General features: G+C 41.6%; 1 protein-coding gene across 2 annotated transcripts; it reads right to left on the bottom strand.

Annotated features, from left to right (window-relative positions):
• Positions 1-2,141: 2,141 nt before the first annotated feature.
• On the bottom strand, positions 2,142-20,687 carry LOC119740905 (amino acid transporter AVT1I-like). Of its 2 annotated transcripts, none has more exons than XM_038216380.1 (9): positions 20,656-20,687; positions 14,673-14,863; positions 11,240-11,336; positions 9,824-9,980; positions 8,795-8,980; positions 6,680-6,945; positions 4,645-4,866; positions 3,788-3,974; positions 2,142-3,211 (listed from the first exon to the last, which is right to left on the bottom strand). In XM_038216380.1, exons 2-9 carry the CDS (start codon positions 14,784-14,786, stop codon positions 3,052-3,054), a joined length of 1,389 nt encoding a protein of 462 aa, XP_038072308.1. In that variant the 5' UTR covers positions 14,787-14,863; positions 20,656-20,687; the 3' UTR covers positions 2,142-3,051. The 2 variants fall into 2 exon arrangements, with proteins under 2 accessions (XP_038072308.1, XP_038072309.1); XM_038216381.1 differs by lacking the exon at positions 20,656-20,687 and adding an exon at positions 18,842-19,040.
• Between the last annotated feature and the right edge of the window lie 764 nt (positions 20,688-21,451).

Here is a 21,451-nt window from a genome sequence, read left to right as displayed (position 1 = left end):
AGCCACAGCTAACATTTTGATGAAGCGCCTGGATAAGAAACGCCAAGAACGTTGGCTACAGACAGTTGAATGCATTGACTTCACACACACTTCAGCCGAAAAGCCTGGCACACCATCAACCGCCTCACAGGAAGGACCACATTTAAGCCTGTCAAATGCTAATGCAAATTTTGCATTGCAACTACTTCAGAATGGTCATTTTACCAACCCAGACCGAAACTTCTCAAGACAGGTCGGAAAAGAAGTAGCTGAGCTATGGAAGGTTGATGGTAGGAATGTGAATATTACCAACCCCTTCACCACAGAAGAACTGGTAGAAGCACTGAAGTCAATGAAGGCGGGTAAGGCCCCAGGACCAGACGACATCCACCCAGAGTTCCTCTTACATGTAGGAGATGATGCAACTGAGTGGTTAAATCAGTACTTGTCTACCTCGATGGAAAGATGTAAACTCCCCAAAATCTGGCGCAAGGCAACTGTCATCGCCCTCCCGAAGCCCAACAAGCCCAGGGACGGCCGTAAAAATTACAGGCCTATTACACTGCTGTGTATTCCATACAAGCTGCTTGAAAGGATGATTCACGGACGATCAATCCCATCACTGATCCCCAGCTACCCCGGGAACAGGCATGGCTTCCGCAAAGGACGATCAACCGTGGATCAGGTAGCCCTGCTCACTCAGGACATCGAGGACTGCTTCGAGGGCAAGGAGACAGCTGGTGCTGTACTCATTGACCTGACGGCCGCCTATTACACTGTATGGCACCGTGAGTTGACTTTCAAACTGCTACGGATGCTGCCAGACAGACGGATGGTACACTTAATGTTGGAGCTGATCTCAAACCGCAGCTTCGTGCTCAAGACCAGCGACGGGCAACAATGCATGCTACGCCGGCTCAAAAATGGTGTTCCATAGGGATCTGTCCTGGCTCCAATGCTGTTCAACGTGACATCCATGACCTCCCTGATACAATCTCCAATAAGTATGGATATGCCGACGACCTGGTCATCTTGACAACACACAGAGAGCGGAAGACGATAGAAAGCACCCTGAGCGAGGACATGAGCACCTTGGCGCTATACCTGAGACAGTGGCGACTGAAGCTTAGTGAGGGTAAGACAGTCTCTACAGCCTTCCACCTTTAAGAAAGAAGCAAAACGTGAGCTGGATGTGTACATCAACAAGAGGCGCTTGGACTTCCAGACAACCACCACATTTTTTGGCGTCAAGCTCGATAGGACACTTTCCTGCCACCAACATCTTGCTGGACTCTTAGAAATGGTCATGGTTTGCAGTTCATTCATCCGTTAACTCGTGGGCACAGGATGGGGAGCAAGTCCAACACTCCGCACCTCCGCTCTGGCACTCGTGTACGCATCGGCTGAGTATCGCGCACCAGCATGGAGTAGGAGCAGACACACCAGCCTGGTAGATGTGAGCCTTATCTCCACCCTGGATACGTACAACCTACACCAGTTGAGCAGATTCCTTTGCTTGCAGGCATTCCACCAGCTGAGCTCCGTAGGCAGGCAGCAAGCATGGCACTGGCCTGACGCGCCATGGATCCAGATCACCTCCTATACCAAGCCATCAGCAGGGAACAGACACAACCCAGACTCAAATCCTGGCGCCCCTTTGCCTCAAATGGAAAAGATATACTGTCAACTATCCAACCCACTGAGTCAAAGGCCCGCTGGACAGCTAGGATGTGGACACAGAAGTGGCAGTCATCTTCTAACCATCTGCATAGATATATTCCTATACCATCCCAAAGTTGCCCAGGATATGATCTCCCACGACAGGCACGGGTTAAAGTCAACAGGCTTCGCACCGGAATCGGGCGTTTTAATGCTGACATGTGGAGGTGGGGAGCCCAGCTTGTGAATGTGGAGCGGAGCAACAGACTGCTGACCACATCATCTCCGAGTGCCCCCTCTATCGCCCACCAAACAAGTACCATGGTATGATTGATGTTGATGCAGATGCAGCAACTCGAGAGTGGCTTCTCAGCAAGCACCCACAGATCTAACTACTTTCTTGTTTTTTGTTTGTTTCACACGCAAGAAGAAGAATATTAATATGAACCAAACGTTACATAAAAGGAACTATTTGTATACATAAACATGAACAAATTATAACATATAATTTTGGAAAGAGTTTTATTTTACTTGCACAACTGCTTGATACATGTTATGTACACTTAAATACAAAATAGAACATCAGTCAGAAAGAGAAATATTAATTAAACAAAATAAGCAAATGCTAGTTATTAGTTTACTTTGGAGTAAGGAAATTAAGCATTAAAGAAATCCAAATGCTTGAATACATATGAATTATTGTTTACTATTTCGGAGAAGCATTCACTTAACAATTGCTTGATAATGCCGAATTGATTGCAAAGCCAACTGGTTTTTAACTAAAGTGTATATTTCGTGTGTACAAACACATCAGTACTATCATGTGTGTATACGTGCATTTTCTTTTCCGAACGAATTTAAAGGAGTATAATATCCTATAACAAACACAGCTGGTTTTTCTTTTGCAGGCCTTTATACAGTTATAAAAAGTGGTTTTAAATAGCGCGCTCCAATTCAGAAATTGCGCACACTATTCAGAACGAATTAGGAGTGTCCCACTCTTAATTAAAAAGTCGTCTTGTCATTGGCCGACTTTTTCGTACGATGTCTCATTGGAAAGCTCATAACTCATGCATGCTAAAAATGTATCAATTAAATTTGACAATATATTTGTGAAGGTGCCACAGTCAAAAAGCACGTATACATCAACTTCAATGAATTTAATCCTTGAAATCAGCTCCATGCTGCAGAAATCTGAGTCGAAGAAAGCAGACAATATACTTTCTAAAAACGTGGGAAGCCCCAGTGTGTTTTGTTGACAGAGTCCCAGTTACCTGAAATATACAACTTCATTAGTCGGTAATATCATACAAAGATTACAAAGGTTTTATTAAAAACACAAAAACAGAATTTTAAAGAGGGTTAAAAGTTTAAAGGGTCGATCTTGCGAAAAAGGGTAAAAGCTCTCTCTTCTCACAGTCTAGCTTGGGTCGCGTTGACGTAACACGGCACCGTGAAGGTCGTCTCACCACGGATGATGGATGTCCCAGTGCCGAACAAAATGGCTCCTATGAGGCAAGGAGTTGCTCCAATGATGATGACGCAGACGACTGTTTCGAGAGTGGAGAATTTTCTGGAACAATCGAAATTATATATAAAGAAAGATAAAAGTTAAATGATTATGATTGTTTGGAGTGGCATGGTAAAAGAAAATAATGCACGTGTAAGGACTGTCGGTTCATGTGACACTAGTCAACTAAAGACCTTGATGAACCAATCAAACCTACTTGAGGCTACAAATAATATTGTCAATTTTGAGCCTTTCATCCTAGGCCCGTTCAAAATATTCTACGTTCACACGTGACATAATTAACACTGAATTATCGTGCTAGTGTAAGAAGGGATCTGTAAGGAAATGCTTTTCATAGACATAAAAATACAAAAACATGAGAAATTGCTGAAATTGGATATGATGCGAGACATCTTAGATAGAATGTTTACAACAATAGTTCAATCGCTAATTTCTGCATAATTTTGTAACGGCTACAGTTGGTAAAAATAATAATCATCATCAAACCTACGATTTTGGTACGAACAACACAGAATTTTGAGAACATTTACTTATGATAAAGATCTCGATTATCGAATTGCCTTCATGCAATGAAGAGTTAAATGAAAACATTATGAAAAGACTGAATGAGATACAAACGAGGGTACTTCTTGGTATATTTTCCGCAAGCGTAGGTAGCAGAGGCAAGGCACTAGAAAGGAAAGGATGGGCGTAAGGAATCCGCCAGAGATGGAAGACAAGAGCGTGAATTGAGGCAGTGTCTCTGTGACGAAGATCTGCCCGAGGAGAACGGAGGAGCGAAGAACCACTCGTTTCCAACTAAAATCTGAGGGATAAAGGGAGGGATATTCCATTAAAATTTTGGACCGTTTTTGTGGATGTTCAATTACCAGTTTGGAACTGCAAGCCGATCTGAGCTAGCCTCGTTGGAGCTACTAGTGGCTCGGCCAGCCGGCACTACTAACAATCGTCTCTGGAATTTTGCTTCTATCCCAATATGTGCTCGTGTTATTGCTTGTGGAAGCCCAGGAATGCGTATGTGACCTAAAGCCGGCCTCGGGTCGACCAACGATTTTTTTGCGCCACGACGGAACCGTCGCCATCAAGCACAAAAATAATGCTCAGGTCACAAAACTGAGAAATCGTGTGATGGTCGCGGAACACGTCGCAGAAGTTGAAATTTTCTACTCTTGCGACTGTTTATTCTTTTGAGCGCCGGCTGATGCCGATCATCTTAATATCGTCGCAGCTACACTCAGGTCGCAAAAAATCGGCGACTGAGTTGTTCCCGACGGTCGACGCAGCTTGATCCTGAAAAGTCAGTCGCCGACTGATCTGTGTCGTCGCAAGGCCGACATGAGGCCCACAGAAAAAGTCGTTCAAGTTTGCTGTCCCTTGATAAATGCAACCATTACTTTTTGATTGGCTATATTCATTGATTTTATACTACAGGGACTGGACACGAAATGTGTAAAGAAATTGGTCAATGTGCTTACCTGTTGGTATATTTAGAACCTCTTCCAAGTACTGGAACAGTGGGTTGTTCATCAGCAAGATGCCACCGGCCAGATTGACCAAGATGAGCAGAGCAGCGACTTTCTTGAGGGCGTCCACTGGTAGCAAGTCGAAGACGATGGCGGTGCCCGTCACGTTGGTCAGCGTGTTGCCGAAAATGATGAACAAGACCAGCATCATCGGCAGGGCGAGGAATAACGTCACTGCAATAATTATGATACACAAGAACAAGGGGAGTTTAACGGAGCTTCCTAAGCACAGACATTTGTTGAGAAAAATAATAAGGGAAAACATATGGCTAAGCAAAATAGTAGGGCCTCGTACTAAGAAACTGAAACTGCTTACTTAGGATTTCTGCGCCTGTACTTCAAGCGTTATAGCTAATGAATTCGGCGCAATAGCCGTACCAATGAGATACTGAATGTAAAGCGTGAATGGCTGAAAAATTGAACATTTTTATGAAATCTTCAAAACTGCAAGCATCACAACCTTAAATGTGGTAATCTTAAAGGGAACAGCATTCATTTGGGTGATGTGGCAGTGAGATGGAAGGAGTAAGATATAAGTTCATTTGTGTTTTTCAAAATTTTTTTAGTTTCTTGGGCTAAAATTATGGAGTTGAGTTAGATATTGCACCTTGTTTTTACATGCACAATGCAAGTGCTAGTATTATGTGTTTTAGTTTTTCAGTTTTTGTTTGATTTTTAATTTCGCATATGTTTCAACTGGTACCAAAAATGGGCGGACAAACTGTATAACGCGAGTTACCATATCGTGAGTTACCAAAATTTATATCTTATAGAGATGTTGATCGTGTTGCGCCTGATCAATTTTTAAAACTGAAATGGTAGCATACATCCTCACACATTCAAATGCGAGGTATTTAATTTTGTAAGTCATCTTCTTGTTACGTGAGTTACCGATAAAAGAGAGAAAAATTATTGCCAAACCAACAGATGTACATTTTGTTTGCCTTTTTAAAAATAGTTTACTCACTTAATTTCAAGGGATCTTCTGTGAAAAAAAATCGACCCTTAAGTCTTTGTCTGGACCCAAATGCAACGTGACCCAGCTGACCCAAATGCAACGTGAGTTACTATGGAATTGCCCCAAGCCCAGAAGCCCGTAATCCTAGCGTTATGGTCCCGCTCCAGTCAGTTTCTGTGATCAAACTCTTTTTTGAAAATTGGTGCCTTTAATTAGTGGCTGACGGCATAGGCAAAATTGACAAAAGTAATTTATCCAAAAACAACAGAGTTCACGAGCAAGTAAGGCAAACAACGACAGCCCCGTATCAAATCTGTCCAATAACGCATGCGGGAATATCAATGGAAACCATTCATGTTTATTGTTGGAAGGTACAATTAAAGACCTTGTTTATAATCGCTTAAGTGGGTTAAAGTTTGGAGATCACTAGAAATTACGTACTTGTCATCAATTCTATCCCTCACTCTGGATTCGCCAATAATAAAAGGAAACACCGACAAACAACCGGAAATTCATAGGACAGACAGACGAAGACACCAGTTCTATATACATTGTAGTACAACCTCGTCCCCAGTGCTTACTTTATTTCCAACCTTGTTTCCAATAGTAAGCCCTGGATAGGAAACTTTCTTCCTGTATCCTGATTAGATATCGCAATTGGCTAGTAATGGATTTTTATCGTGTACTTGGTGTTGTTATTCACAACGTGCAGTACATCTTTTCGCGATCATTCGTCCACGCCTTCTTGCATATTGTCTCGATAAGGTCGTAACAGTTTCATTAAATAAATCGTGTTTTCGTAACTCACGCTGTGCTCGCGCTGACACTGTTTTTACCCCAGACACCGCATACAAAAACGAACGATAATGTAACGCACATGCAGGCACCAGACTATTCCTCATTTGCATACGTGTTCAAAAATCTTGCACATGCAAATGATCCAATACCAGGGTGAGAGATTAGGTAGTCATGGGTGCGTACTGATCGACACCCTGGGGTCGAGGTTGATAAAAGTACGCTTGCACTCACGTAGGTCAGCAATGATGATGGCTTTAGTGAAGCCCTGTGGCTGTTGCATGTCTTGTTGCAAAGTCGGAATAACACTGTGCTGTCCCATCAGCCAGAAAACCGTCCCGGCTATTTCAGCGAGGTGCAGAAAATCGCTCTCTTCATAATGCGCTCCTTTTGTGGTGTCGCTAGTCCCCCTGGACATGGATTCGCCAGCAACAAATATTGACATGATGACGAGAATCACAGACAGGATGATAGCGAAGAAACCGCCTGCTAATACCAACCTGTCGAACGGAAAAACGATTAAAACAACATTCGGTTTCTTTTCTGGTAAAAAACACTACAGTTTGGTTTATCGGAAGTGCACGGGCAATGGGGCTTGGTAGCCTGATAACCATAACCCTTTCTACATAGCTACAATTTTGGTGGAAACAAATTTTAAAAATAATTGCATATCGCGTAACATAATACAGAGCGCGTGACACAGGTTTTTTTTATCCATGTCTATGACGTGACAACGGCTGAATGACCGAAGACCCGAAATAGAAAGCGCCCGCTGATTGGTTAAAATCTAGAGGTCAGGATGCGGTTGTCTTGCATAATTAACCAGCGAATCTTCTCAAATGAATAGACCAACATGTCACATGACCAAACTGGGGTCAAAGGTCATCACGGGGTCACTTTTTACTATTAAAATCACCACTCCTTCTAATCTAGGGGCTAGACGTTGTTATGCTTTGATACACGATAACCCGGCGCGCGTATTTTTTGTTTTAGGAGAGTTGGGGCCAAGTCATACATAATTCAGAACGCAAACCCAAGATAGGCTTTACGTCTTGTGAGAAATATTCCTACCTCCTTTTAGTTATTTAAAAGGTAAAATGAGAAGAAGTGAAAAACGCTCACGGAGATTCGAACTCGGATCACCTGAAGGGAAGGGAAGGCAAGACTACTTCCAACCAGTCCACCAATCAGCTACCAATCGTCGGCGATTTATACACATTATTCCTTGTTAAATAACTTATTCTCTAAAGCCTGTAGCATAAAGTAGAGAGAGAGTGCCCTCTTTTGATATAGTCCGATCTTGCTTGGAACAAAAACAAATCGCCACCCAGCTTAGCAATAACCAGCCGCCGCGAGAGGATGCTTTCAAGACCAACCAATGTCACCCGCACGAATCTCTGTAGTCTTCAGAATTTGCTATTTTTTTTCAACAATTTTGAGTTCATCTTAAAAATATTATTTTGCAGTCGGTTACTAATTGCATAGCAGCAATGTTCTTTTTATTTTCCGATTCGAGGCTCTGGATGATTTTTATTTAAAGAAGGAAATAAAGTCCGTTATCCGCACCAAGTTGAATAACAATAGCCTCCACTCAAGCCTGGTAATAAAACCATGCTCCGTAGGAAAGCGCACAAAGTACTCCAGATAGTTGTGTAAAACAAATATATATCGCGGCCGGCTAGACGGCTTGCTATGCGATAACCCGCCGCAGCAATAGCGAGCCGCCGCGCGACAGGGCGATGTCAAGACCAAACAATATCACTGCATGCACCCACGTCCTACTGAAAGTGAAATGCGCGCGCACTGTTTGGCCTAATATTATGCAGAGCGCATTCAAACAAATCATGGTACTTCCGAAGCAAACTCTTAAATTTCTTCCAGCAATGTGAAATATGCAACAAGACGTATGTACAACTTAACTGGCCAGCTCTTTAATTGGTTGCGTGTCGTACAGTATGTGTGGGACTGAAAATTATTGCCTGCAGAGGTCGCGCATGCGCACTAGTTTCCACCATTTTTCGGAGGGGGGGGGGGGGGGTTTAGGAGATGGCCTAGACGTTGATCCAGGTACGCACGGGCTAGTGGGAGATGATATTTGTTGGTCGTGATAGCACCCTCTCGCGGTGGCAGGTTGTCGCGTAACCAACTAACTTCTAGCCCCTAGACTATGGTCCTTCCATGTGACTCATGTACAAACACGAACGAATTCGTTGGCCCGCAGGCTTCCGAGATATTTCCGATCGAACTTGTTTTCAGAATAATTCTCGGAAAATCCAGATCAAATGCAACGTTCCAGCAGAGGTTGGACACACGAATCTTATAATGAATAAATCCTTTGAGAATACTAACCAGAAATTCTTCGGAGTAGCTAACCACAGAAAGGGACAGATGATTACTCCAAACACAGGAGGCCAGTAGCACAGAGTACCTTCCAGTGCGGGCCCGCCTATCGTTAGGATCATTTCAGTGAAACCCATGAGAAAAACAGTACCGTCGTTGAAGCAAGCGACAGCCACCAAAATATTGACAACACCTCTGAGGGATAAAAATTAATAAATAACAATTTTAGATTACGAAGATTATGATGTAATGGGAGACATTGTCAATACACTTCCGTTTTTTTTTCTTATTTTACGGCTTTGTTGTGGGACTTGGGTGCGGACGGTGGTGGAGACCAGTGAATGTTTCATTGCCATGTTTAAAGACATATAGGATCATTTCTATTTATCCCAAAAGTGACGTTCTGAATTATTGTCAATAACATTACTCGGATTAAAGATGGAACTGCTACTAAGCGCCACGTGAGATTATTCCGTCTGGCTTGCTGTCATTTTGTATGTGATGAAGTAGCTGTATAGCTTCGAAAACTTGTGCCATAATGTTATTCTAGTTAGTGTTTAAAACTCTACCTACACTGTATACATGTACATATATCTGTAACTAGCAGACTATCACGGCTCTATACATCTTTTAGAAGAAATCAAGAAATATAGGTGATTTCCAACAACCAGTCAATCGACTGATTTTTGGGAAAAAGACTTCCATGGAGGAAATTGTGTTTCGTGATCCAAAGGTTACACATGGTATTCATTGTTTGTTTGTTTATCGAAAAGCGTTTTATCCACTGAGCTGAAATTGCAACAGGTTAGCTTTTTAACATTTTTTCTTTGGATTTTGAGTGGCATATTATTGGAAGCAAAGGAAAAAACATTCACATGAAAAGCAAATGATCCTTAACATGCATAGGTTAAGGCAGATTAAGAATATCATCAACATTCAAGCCTAGGACCTATTTCAGGGTAAACGTTTCAGAGCATGAAACGAAGTCCAACTAATTTGTCCCCTTCCAGTTTCTGAGAGAAGAAAGAAAATTCCTACCGTGCCCAGTCGCCGAAGGCCTCCTGGCCAATAGCGCCGTACGGATGCCGCTCACTGCCCCACTTCGCCCGTACCATATTCCAGCAGCGACCCAATATGATCGACGTGTACAGCAAGGCGGCATACAAAAGGCCGAAGAGCAAGAAGCCAACCCAACCTTCAGGAAAGATCATTCATTTAAAACCAAAAGAAATAGTTATCTTATGCTTCATGAGCTACTTGCGCAAGTGCGGCCTAAACTTTATAAGAAAAAGAGAGACCACTGGGAAATACCATAATTGTGTGTGTGGATATTTCAATAAAATTTGTTTTGAACAATCGAAAACCAATCAGTGAGTTTATGCCTTATTGGCTTTGTGCGCAAGTGTCCCTTAGGCCCCAAAAAAGTCTTCGGTTTCTAGTATATGGAGCTTTCTCAAAAAGAGGCATAAGGCTGGAGAATACGATATCGACCGACACGACAAAAATCGGAGATCACGGTAATGTTACACCATACCACGACATCGACATCGAACATGAGCTGCAAGGCTGGTCATAAGTCTGCTCCCTTACATATAGCGCTAATTAAAAAGCGTTTACAGGTTCCAGTTGTGGTTCGAACTATCACTCCCTCAATTTGGCTTCCAGATGCAGACGCACAATTACAAAATTACAACTTCGTTTGCAAATAGTGCCAGACTAGCCAGATTTAGTGCAAAATATATTGTAGCCCAGAGAGGCCACCTAAAGCTTTTACTCGATCGCATATCCATCTAAAAACACATTTAAATTGTGCAGCAGCGGGATTCCAGTCAAACCAGTGTGTTTGGCAGTTTTGAGACATCATCTTACATTGAAAAAAACCCTTTTTAAAATTTTGCCGACCCGCATGGCTACGGCGAAGCGCGCAGACTAGAAACCGGCAACCTTTTTGGCCTAAACGGTAAGAAAAAAAAAGGAAGTTGGAGGAGACCACTGGAAGAAACCGTAGTTTTTGTGGATATTCAAGTGCATTTCCCCGCTCAAAATGCATGTAATAAAATATATTTTCGTGCAGGAAAAGTTATTTATTAAAGGAAACATACAGTTCAGCTCACCTTGTTTTCGTGCACTTTACTATGTATTGCAACCATACATACACGATTTTAATACTTGTTTTCATTGAAAGTAACAAGAAAGTGGTAGTTTTTCAATTATTAGCAAATCCTTTCATCAATACATGCAAGAGGGCGCTATTTTGCTTTTGTTACACAAGGTGTCAAAAGTGCGTATGAACAGTACAAAAGTTAATCCTGTAAGACTACCCACAAAAAAAAGTTTTGAACAAATATTCGCCACTGCTATCGTCCAGACAAGCTGTTTGTCGATAAACAAGTAAAAAAAGGAACGTACTAAAAAAAACCTAAAAAAAACCTTGGATTTATATTTGTCACTCACCGGTGCTAACGACAAGAACGTCGACGGCTAGAAAACCCAGACCGGCACAAATACCCAATATGGAAACAGCCGTCTGCCAAATATTGATGCCATCTGCCTGTGGTGTCAAATTATTAATACAGAACTTCATAACGGTGAATAAATTATAAATTAACAGTCGAGTAGTCTAAGAAAAAAGCCCAATAAAAATTAAACAAAACAAATAATGCTAAAACATGTGTTCTGTACGGAGCCCCTAGAAGGACATCCAAAAGTTGTTGTTTTTTATCTCGTGCGCACGACATAATATCTCGTGCGTGCAAAGTTCAGGGAAAAAAGTTTACGTGCCTGCAAGGTTCAAGGAATTGGTGGCGAATAACAAGAAAATTGCCGACGTGAATCAAGATTGATTTAAACGGGAAGGCAATGAGGATTGGTTATCAGCATCAGCAGTTGGAATGGATGCGAGTTAGACGGTCTCACTCTCCCTGCCATTTTTAAACGAAGTCTCATGATGAAGAATGAGTGGGAATAGCGAAGGATGGTCAACTTTTAGGTTTTCTATGGGTGGGAATTAAGATAAGGCCCTGGCCCTGAGCAATCAGTTCAATGATTGACAGCTTTTTAGCCTTCAGCTAAAAGAAAGATACTCTTTGCCATATTTTCACGCTTTTTGAAAATTACGGGATTGGTCAGATCTTTCTCCGGCTGCTTTATATTTCTTTTGTTGGTGTTTGTTGATTCTCCTCGCCATGCCCAAGCAGACTCCGATGGATGTGTTTATAGTGAAGCTGCTTAGCTCATTTTTTTGCCCAAATCGTGCACTTTGTGTTAAAAGCATGGAATTTGGCACGTGGGGTCAAAATGGGGCTACAAATTATTTTAAGATCGGGCCCCATCTTGGATCTTGCCCATTTGGGGGGCGAAGCTTGATTTAAATTTTAAAAAAAGGTGTGTAAACAATACAAATTCATGAAAACGGTATTTAACATCCATTTTCCTGGTTTTTCTATTCTTTGAAATACACTTTAACATAAAATAAGACGTTCTCAGCCTTGTAATTGCGAAGGCTTTGCATCTAGCGTTGTTAAGCAAATTTTACGCAAGGTTGATTTTTCAACAATTGTTAAGGTCTAAAGGTCTTTTCATTGTTACTTCCGGTTTGGTGACGTCATCAATGTTTCTCCCCTTCAACTTGTTCTTAGCATAAAGCTGATTATATACATAGATAAAGTGCTTTCAGCAAACATCGCGACACACATCAACTGGTTATTCATTTTAAACATTTTTCAACCTGCCGCTCGAGGGCATTCTAACATTTTATGACGTCACCGGTTTTATGACGAGTTAAGTATGATGTGCGCACGAGTTTTTATCTCGTGCGCACAACATAATGTCTTGTACGCACGAGATAATATTTCCTGCGCACGACATATATAATCTCGTGCTCAGGACATAATTATCTCGTCCGAACGAGATTTTTATAGGTATTAACGGAGCTAGCATGCACGCACAAAATCTAATGCCAGTAGATATATAATTTTATAACACCTCACCCGCAGATTCTGTGTCTTGATTGGCCGAGAGCGAGTCACATGATACTTTCTAATTTTGCTATCTTTCTGTGCACGGCCAAAAGTACTATACCCGTAGCAACCAAAGTATTATAACACCTCACCCACAGATTCTGTGTCTTGATTGGCCGAGAGCGAGTCACATGTTACTTTCTAATTTCGCTATTTTTCTGTGCACGGCCAAAAGTACTATGCGCATAGCAACCAAAGTACTATACCATTAGCAACCAAAGTACTATTTCCACGGCGTGGTATTTGTGTGCAAATGCATGCTGGTGTGCGCGTTGCGCGTTGTGCGTAGCGCGTATTATTCCAAAGAGAGCACGCCGCAGACTTGGGTTCAAACATTTCGTGAAGGGGTAGTTATTAAGAGAGAAATACATTTTCCACCAATTTTGTATTGAAATTGAAGTTTATTTCAACTGTGTTCAGATTTAAATAATTTAAAATATTAAAATCAAGCAGAATCTGTGGTTGAAGTGTTATAAAACAAATATAGAATGGTTTATCTCGTGGTGAAGTAAAACTAGCCTCCCTCGGTGATCCATGGACCATTCTATTTTCCCGAGGCGAAGCCTCGGGAAAATAGAATGGTCCATGGATCACCGAGGGAGGCTAGTTTTACTTCACCACTCGAAGCATTCAATATTTGTATACTATACCATTAGCAACCAAAGTACTATTTCCACGGCGCGGCATTCGTGTGCAAATGCATGCTGGTGTGCGCGTTGCGCGTTGCACGCAGCGCGTTTTGTTCCAAAGAGAGTGCGCCACAGAGTTGGGTTCAAACATTTCGCGAAGGGGTAGTTTGGAAGAGAGAAATACATTTTCCACCGATTTTGTAATGAAATTGAAGTTTATTTTAACTGTGTTCAGATTTAAATAATTTAAAATATTATTACCAAGCAGAATCTGTGGGTGAAATAAAACAAATATTGAATGCTTTATCTCGTGGTGAAGTAAAAGTAGCCTCCCTCGGTGATCCATGAAGCATTCTATTTTCCCTCGGCTTCGCCTCGGGAAAATGAAATGTCCATGCATCACCTCGGGAGGCTAGTTTTACTACCCCAACTCCAAGCATTCAATATTTGTATAATATACAATAACACTAATGCACCAGATAGATGTCGTGCACACGAGATATATGTCGTGCGCACGAGATAAAAAAGATAATTGTGGATGTCCCTTTAGGGGCTCCGTAGTTCTGTTCATGTACAAAGCGTTGAATTATCTACACTCAATTACCCCATACAAAATAAATATTTATGACCTGTACTGTAAATTATCCACTGCCCGGTGTATCTAAACAACATTAACGGGCGATCACACGAATTTTACACTATTTCACAAATATTTTTTGATTGCATGAAATACTATGAGACATCAACGGTGTGCGCTGTTGCTGCCTGGCCACACTCTTCAGGTTTTAGTCAACACAAAAATGCTTGTTGACTTACTAACAACTATGAATTACCAACAAATTTGAAACATAAAACAAAAATTTTGATGCACAAGCTATTTAATTGTTGTATAGATTGGGACGGAGTGATGTCATCCGATAAACAAATCTATTCATTTGCTTCACCAGTTTTCATCGGTTGCTATGCGTTACCATTCAACACTCCAGATTCAAGAACCATTGACTTTCAAGAACATAGGTCTGGGAGCTAGATCAGCCAATGCAAAGAATTCCCGGATTTCCGCGCCTACCTATAATACACTGACTTTTGTGACGGTAATGGATCATAATTTTGGCCATGAATATGGAAATGGGTATTAGCATGAAAACCAAACAAGCATCAAGGCACAATCCAAAAGCATCAAGGCACAATCCAAAATCATTCTATTAAATGGGCCCTTGAAGTTGACCAATAACTTACATTGGAAGATTCGCCGTCGTTGGTATCCTTTCCATCTCCCGACGTATTTCCCGTACTGACATGTTGCAACCTCTCGATCAGTCTTAATGTTTGGCCGTCTGTTGATTCGGCCATTCTGCTGTTTTCCTCTTATAGGCAAAATCGTCACTGAAGTTCAGAGCCCTTTCTTCCTTCAGCCTTCAGTTAACAAACTACAACAGAAAATGGCACAACAAACTAGACTCCAAAATTAGCAGACAACTCCCATGGACACCAGTGCTAAATGCCCATACTTCAAAATTATGTTTAAAATACACAGAACTCTCACGTACGGTTAAGCTGCACAGAGAAATGATGTTCAAAATGTCATCTTTCATTTTCTTTTCATTACTGGGTGGGTTGACCAATGACTTTTCGAGAAATTCTCACCCAAAGAAGACGACCCCTATTTTTCCCAAAGCGGAAAAGTAGCCTTCTTGAAAAACGATCCCTCCACAACATGGAAAACTGGCTCCACTTTCGAGCCCAATTGCATCCAAAATGCTCAGGATTGGAAGCTTCAAGTCCGGGTCAGAGGTTCATTGCCATATCTCTTCAATGCCCCAATTTTATGGCTGCTTTTATATAGAATATTTTGTATAACTTTTATTCAAGAGCTCGGCGGATGGGTTTAAGCAAATTTGCCGTTGTGCCACTGCTTGTTGGGCTAGTATATTGAAATATTCAATCTTTGTCAGTTACTCTTTTGTTGGGTTCCCTCGCTCCAGTCGCGAGCATTGTCATTTGTTGCTCTATTTTATCTGAATTTGATCGGTCATGCAGGGATAGCCCAATACTGACTCTTTTATATACCGTGTATACTTTTATATCAAACGAAGTTGGTATAAAGTATTGCTGGTATCTGCATAAACAGTGAATGTACTCTTGTTACTTTGCAACGAACAACCTGTAAAATAAACTAGACATATATGTCTGTTTGCAACAGAACATAGGGATTTTTTTTTATCAATAACACGTCCCTGGCTATGCATGTACAACGTTTCAATCGAATCGGACCTATGGTTCTTTAGATGCACTTTTAAGACTACATCGCTAGACCCGTGATCACCTGTCACCAGAGTGCGCTGGTATAGTGCATGAGGTCACTTGTCAGATTTTTGAAAAGCCACCCTTTCCACAGACTTACATCGTTGATACAAGTACACTTCTTTTACCAATTGCAAAAATAAGGCACTTCCTGTTTCAACCGGAAAGAATGGTAACGCGATTGTGCACTTTATATCAAAAATTAAGACCCTGGATTATTCTATCAATTCTCGTAAAAAGCAAAATTAGATCTGTGTTCCTTTATTATGTTCAGGTCTGACAAATGATGTTTCAAATATTTCACACACCCCCAGTTGTGAGAAGAAAAAAATACGGAAACTTGACCGAAAAGGCAAACATTTCTTTTCTGCCACACGAGGGCACTGCTTGCTTTTCCCAAGCAGCAGTGTTCATCAGAAAGACGACATCGACTGGTTACAAATATGGACTTTGTTTAACTTTAAATCTGATATAAAATCTCATTGATGGCGTTTATCATGCATCTCGGTAAATTTGCCTCTACAACACGTGTATAGACTACGTTCCTACTTAATTGTGACAAAATGGGACCGACAGTTTTCTCAATACGAGACTTTGACAAATGAACTTTCATGATGACGCCACATGCCCTGCGATGACGTCATCTTAACAACATTTGTCAGTACACACGTTTTCATTGTAGTCTTGGTTGTACGAAATTTGAAGTCAAACGGATGAACGGAAGTGTAAAGGTTTGTAAGGGGAATAAAGCATTTAATATTTTTAAACAAATCATAAAAAAATCAACCGATGATGTCATCATGACGTCACTTTGGGATTTGCATATTAGTAACGGTGCCTACCGACCCACTAAGTTTCAAGACATTCGGACTGACTCTTATATGTGTTTTGGAAAATCGCAATTTTTTTTTGATGACGTCATCGTGACGTCACGAATTTAAAAAAAATGTGCATATACCTATTATCTAACAAACCTAATACAAAAAATAAATTTTAAATTTAGCATTATGGATTATGGATTCTTTGGGTAAATATGACGCAATTGTTGGTCAATGTTTCCCCATTTATGGCTAATTGACGTTGTTGGAAAAATACAAAAGTTGGATACTTCAAGAGTCTTCGAAGTTGAGCATAATTTACGCAAGAAGTGGATAATACAAATAGTTAACCGTATGTTGGGGGAAATATATTGCCGTTACCCCGTTGTTGGGCAGGTCCGCTAATCACAAGTCTTAAAAGTTGGTCACTAAAAGCAGAGGCGATGATAATGTCGGCAGCATCTTGTGAAATTCCCTGACGTTGCAGGTTTTCCCAGACAAATGGCATGCCATCAGTTGTAGCCGCTCTTGCCACAGATGGAGTCTGCCTTAAGAAGGAAGCGAAAGTATATCAGCCCTTTTAGGCAATGCTTGTTTATGAGTAGTTTCAACATCTTTGGAAACCAGACTTGTGTTTGCCATCGTGGGGCAATGAGTAGGCCTGGCGATTGATTCATCGAATTCAATTTTCGCCAATGCTTTCCTAATTAGACAGGGGGGGGGGGGGGGAATGCATAGTTTTTGTAGTCAGATCAGTCCAGTGTAAATGCATCATAACTGAATGCACCCGGATCAGGTTGCCCTGATATATGGCTGAATTTGATAATTCAATCTTGACGCAAGCATGTCAATGTCAGGCACCATGAATTTCGCAATGATTTTGCGCAAAAATGTCTGGGTGTACTTTCCATTCTATATCTTCATGGAAATTCCGTGAGGCAAAGTCTGCCATCACATTATCAACCCCAGGCAAATACGATACAGATCTAGCCGTATCCATAATCAAATATCCCTCGCAAGTTCATTTTACTGAGGGAATGTGTGCCACCAAAATACTGAATATACGAAACAATTGTTGTGTTGTCCGTTTTTAGGTGAATGTGGATGTCCCTGCGTTTATTGAAAAGGGACTGCAAAGCAAAAAAGCATGCCTTTAGCTCAAGATAATTGATATGGAAATCAATCTCTGTGGCAGACCATTGTCCGCCTAATACCTTACCATCGCAGAGAGCGCCCTAGGCACTTTTGAACGCATCAGATTCAACAAAGAAATCTTGGTTATTTCTGTGAATGGGGGCATTTGCGTACTGTAAATTAGCATGCCACCAACTTTAATCTGTCTTGGCTCTGTCAGATGAAGACATTCTTGCCTCAAAATTGTTGACATTAAGAGATAAAGCCTCATTCTTATCCATTTCAATGGATCTTCTGAATAAAGCACCGTATGGCACGGCTATCTCGCAAGAAACCAAAAGCGTGTGCAACGTCCCGTATTTTTGGTTGTGGCATCGTGATCAAATTATCAATGGCTATAACGATATTCTGTACTTTCAGGACAGGAATCGAAATGGTCATGTTGACAGAATTCAGAATAAACCCAAGAAACTGAATGTTCTGTGTGGGTTCTAGAATCGATTTCTGAGCATTGATAATAAACCCTAGGGGTCAGACGAGCTTTAACATTTGTCGTTAATGGTTGAACCTAGCATCAATGAATCGTCAATGTAATCACATGACTCATGGCCTCTCTGTCTTAGGGAGGCAATTAGAGGTTTCATTTTTAATTTGTTCTGCCATTGAAATCGCCAAAATACTTGCGATGTTCTTTTGCAATGGGCACGGCAAAATATGCATCTTTCAGGTCGATTGATGCCATAAAGCACTGAGGCCGTACAAGTTGCAGTGCAAACTGAATGGTTTCCATTTTGAAATGGAAATAGGCCACTGATTTGTTCAATTCTCGAAGATTGATAATCGGCCGAAAAGATCCGTCCTCTTTGGACGAATAAAAATTGTAGACATAAACTCCCCAGGCATGCGGGTAACTTGCCTGATTGCTCCTGTAGAAGCTTAATTATTTCAGCCGAAATAATGTCAGTCTCATTTTGAGAAAATACCATTTGTCTCGGCTGATACAACTGGACAGGTTGTTCTGTAAATTCTATAAAGTAATACTATTATTGCCTCTAGGACCCATTTGTCCGAGGTTACAGTTCGCCATTTGGCTACATAGTAGGCCAATCTACTTGCAATTTTGGTACATGCATTTTCAATGCAATGCCTCACCAGTTTTTTGCTTGGCAAATCTACTTTTTGGCTTTTGCCGATGGCTGCGGTTTGTGATTCCACCGAGATGCCTGGTGCTGGCTGTAACGCTGGTAGTTTAAATAGCTACCGCGTATTCTGCCGGTGTCACGGTCTCGCTTCTCCGGCGTGCTAGATTCTCCGGGTGAACGCGGTGGATAATTGAGCACGTTACAGTGCACGTTACATGAGCACGATACATACTCATGTGTCCGCTGTGCTTACTTTTCCTCGGGCTGTTCTGAAGTCTACAAGTCCATATTATATGTAACACAGTGAGGGACACCCAATAATGTGTTATGTAACACTTCCTGTGGGTCAAGCTATTGAGCTTATAGAGAGGAGTATAGTCATTGCATTCCATGGTCTTGCAAGCACTCTGATTTGTGTACCCAGCGTCGTGTGTGTGTTCATGGAGGAATAATTAAGAACGAGCTCCTTGGTCTGTGCAAGGTCTGTGTTCCTTGCTCGTTCGTGGTTGTCTTTATTTTTGCAACCATGGTTATATTTAAAGTAAAAGTGTATCCTTCAAGTTTTTTGGTTGCATGTTTTGGGAGTTGTGCGCGCCACGATTCTGGATTCGACTGTTACCTTGTAATGTATACACACAAATATCCTAAGATCTCACGTGCACCAGTACAACCCCAAAGAACTCAGCACACAAATAAAGTTGGCGGAAATGTACACTACTGCGCAATTTGCGCATGCGTGTTGAGGCGAAATGGCCCTCTGCGGAGAAGCCAGCACGCCGGAGAAGTGAGACCGTGACACCGGCACTAGTGAGGTTCCCTCTGTGTAAGGACCCCTCGGTGTCGGTCCCCCGCGAGCCAGTAGAGAATCCAACTTTCAGTCCATTTTTTTTTCGTTTGTTGGATGTCTTTACATTGTTGCGGTGAATTGTTCCCAAACAGGAGCCCAGTTACTAGAACATGACTGTGATGAACCCGGGCCAAAACTGTTTGTTTAAGTCAGGCTTTTAAGCCCGACTACTTAAAAGTGTCGCTCTCGATATTGGTTTTCTGGGTTCTTCCAGTGGCGGTTCTACGAGGGGGGGGGGGAATTGTGTCTAGCCCCCCCCCCCCCAAAAAAAAGAGAAGAAATTCCATAAAAAAAATTGCACTAGCAAAACGTAAGGATGTGACTTACATATGAGCGGTCTCGATCGCCCCCTAAATAAATAGTCGTGAGAAAGGTGCATTTGTGCACTTTAAGTTAGTATAGTGTGCCTGATTGTAGGATTTTATCAGCGGTCCCCATTGAAAATATGGCACGAGGCCCCCCCCCCCCCCCCCCGGGTTTGTTTCGTTTTGGGGGAGGGGGAGGAATGCCCTCCGTTGCCACACCCCCCCCCCCGATCCGCCCTTAAGTTTGAACTGTTTGAAAGATGATGCACTCCGGAAGATGATGAATTTAATTCCATCTTTGGCGTACAGCACAAGGGCAAGTTTTACATCAATAATGAAGTTGGATTAAACAAACAAAAAGTCGAGAATTCTGCAAATCGTAACGTGCATACACAAAACTGGTTATATCAGACAATAGGCTGGTGCATGTCATGTACTACATGCGATATAACATGTACATGATGTAGTTTAAGCTTCTAGCAACCTGAAAATTAGTGGGCAGCTTTCATCCACTCCTGTGGACTTTCTCAAGCCAAGTGATTGTGTACTCAGTTTCTTGCTGTCTGTTGTCCCGAGATCACTGGAGCGTTATGATCACCCCAACCAATGAAAGTTTTCTGTATTATACATGCGATATGTGTCCATTCAACTACACCATCCAAACTGACTTACCTCACTGGAGGAAAGTACTCCTTCAATGTCTGAACTATGAGTTATGAGTTGCTGAAAACGGGCGGTGCAGACCACAGTAATGTTAAGGCGAACGGAGGAGGAACTGTATATTCGTTCAAACAATTTATATCCTCAGTCATCTGAATGAATTGTTCGCGCAACAAAAGGCTTCCCTGTCCCGTATACAATCGCGGCGGTGCAGACCACATTTTGTTTGAACGGAATACGGTCTATTATGTGTGATATATGGGACTGGTTCAAACACATTCCTGAGTCACATGAAATATAATAACACCGAACGTTGGTTACGCGCCAACGGGAACCAATTAAGGCAAGTCCACTGAGTGCATTTTGTACTAGAGCTCAGAACAGTCGTTTATCCTGGTGTCTAGGATCTGTGATCAAACCAGAAGTTCATGCATATCCCAAATTGCATAGTGTACATGTTATACCGGTATACATACATGTACATGTTATACCGGTATACAATGTACATGTAACAATTAAAAACTTTTACATTTCCTTGAATTAAATTCCTCAATAAAATAATAAAATTAACTGCAACGATATGAACCTAATTGAAGTTTAGAGATAATACATGTAAACTGCATTATTTTTCCCCCAAGATAGCTAGAACCAAAAACTTCAACATTTTTATCCGAACGCGGACGGCCGGACGGACGGACAGACGGACAGACGAACGGAAATTGATATTACATAGGCTTGCATCTGCTTCGCAGCTCGCCAAAAATCTATTTTGAGTCAGAAAGAAATCGTCCTCTGAACTATTCATGTT

This window comes from Patiria miniata, unplaced genomic scaffold, assembly GCF_015706575.1.
Source record: "Patiria miniata isolate m_02_andy unplaced genomic scaffold, ASM1570657v1 HiC_scaffold_5, whole genome shotgun sequence".
NCBI lineage: Eukaryota > Metazoa > Echinodermata > Asteroidea > Valvatida > Asterinidae > Patiria > Patiria miniata.
The sequence above is the reverse complement of the archived record's forward strand: the minus strand, read 5'-3'. Positions and strand labels throughout refer to the sequence as shown.

Coding starts and splice junctions, on each gene's coding strand:
- LOC119740905 (XM_038216380.1), bottom strand. CDS start 14,786: ATGGCCGAATCAACAGACGGCCAAACATTAAGACTGATCGAGAGGTTG. Junction 9,981..11,239: donor CGTTCTTGTCGTTAGCACCG/GTGAGTGACAAA, acceptor TCTTTCCTGAAG/GTTGGGTTGGCTTCTTGCTC. Junction 3,212..3,787: donor ATATACCAAGAAGTACCCTC/GTTTGTATCTCA, acceptor CGATTGTTCCAG/AAAATTCTCCACTCTCGAAA.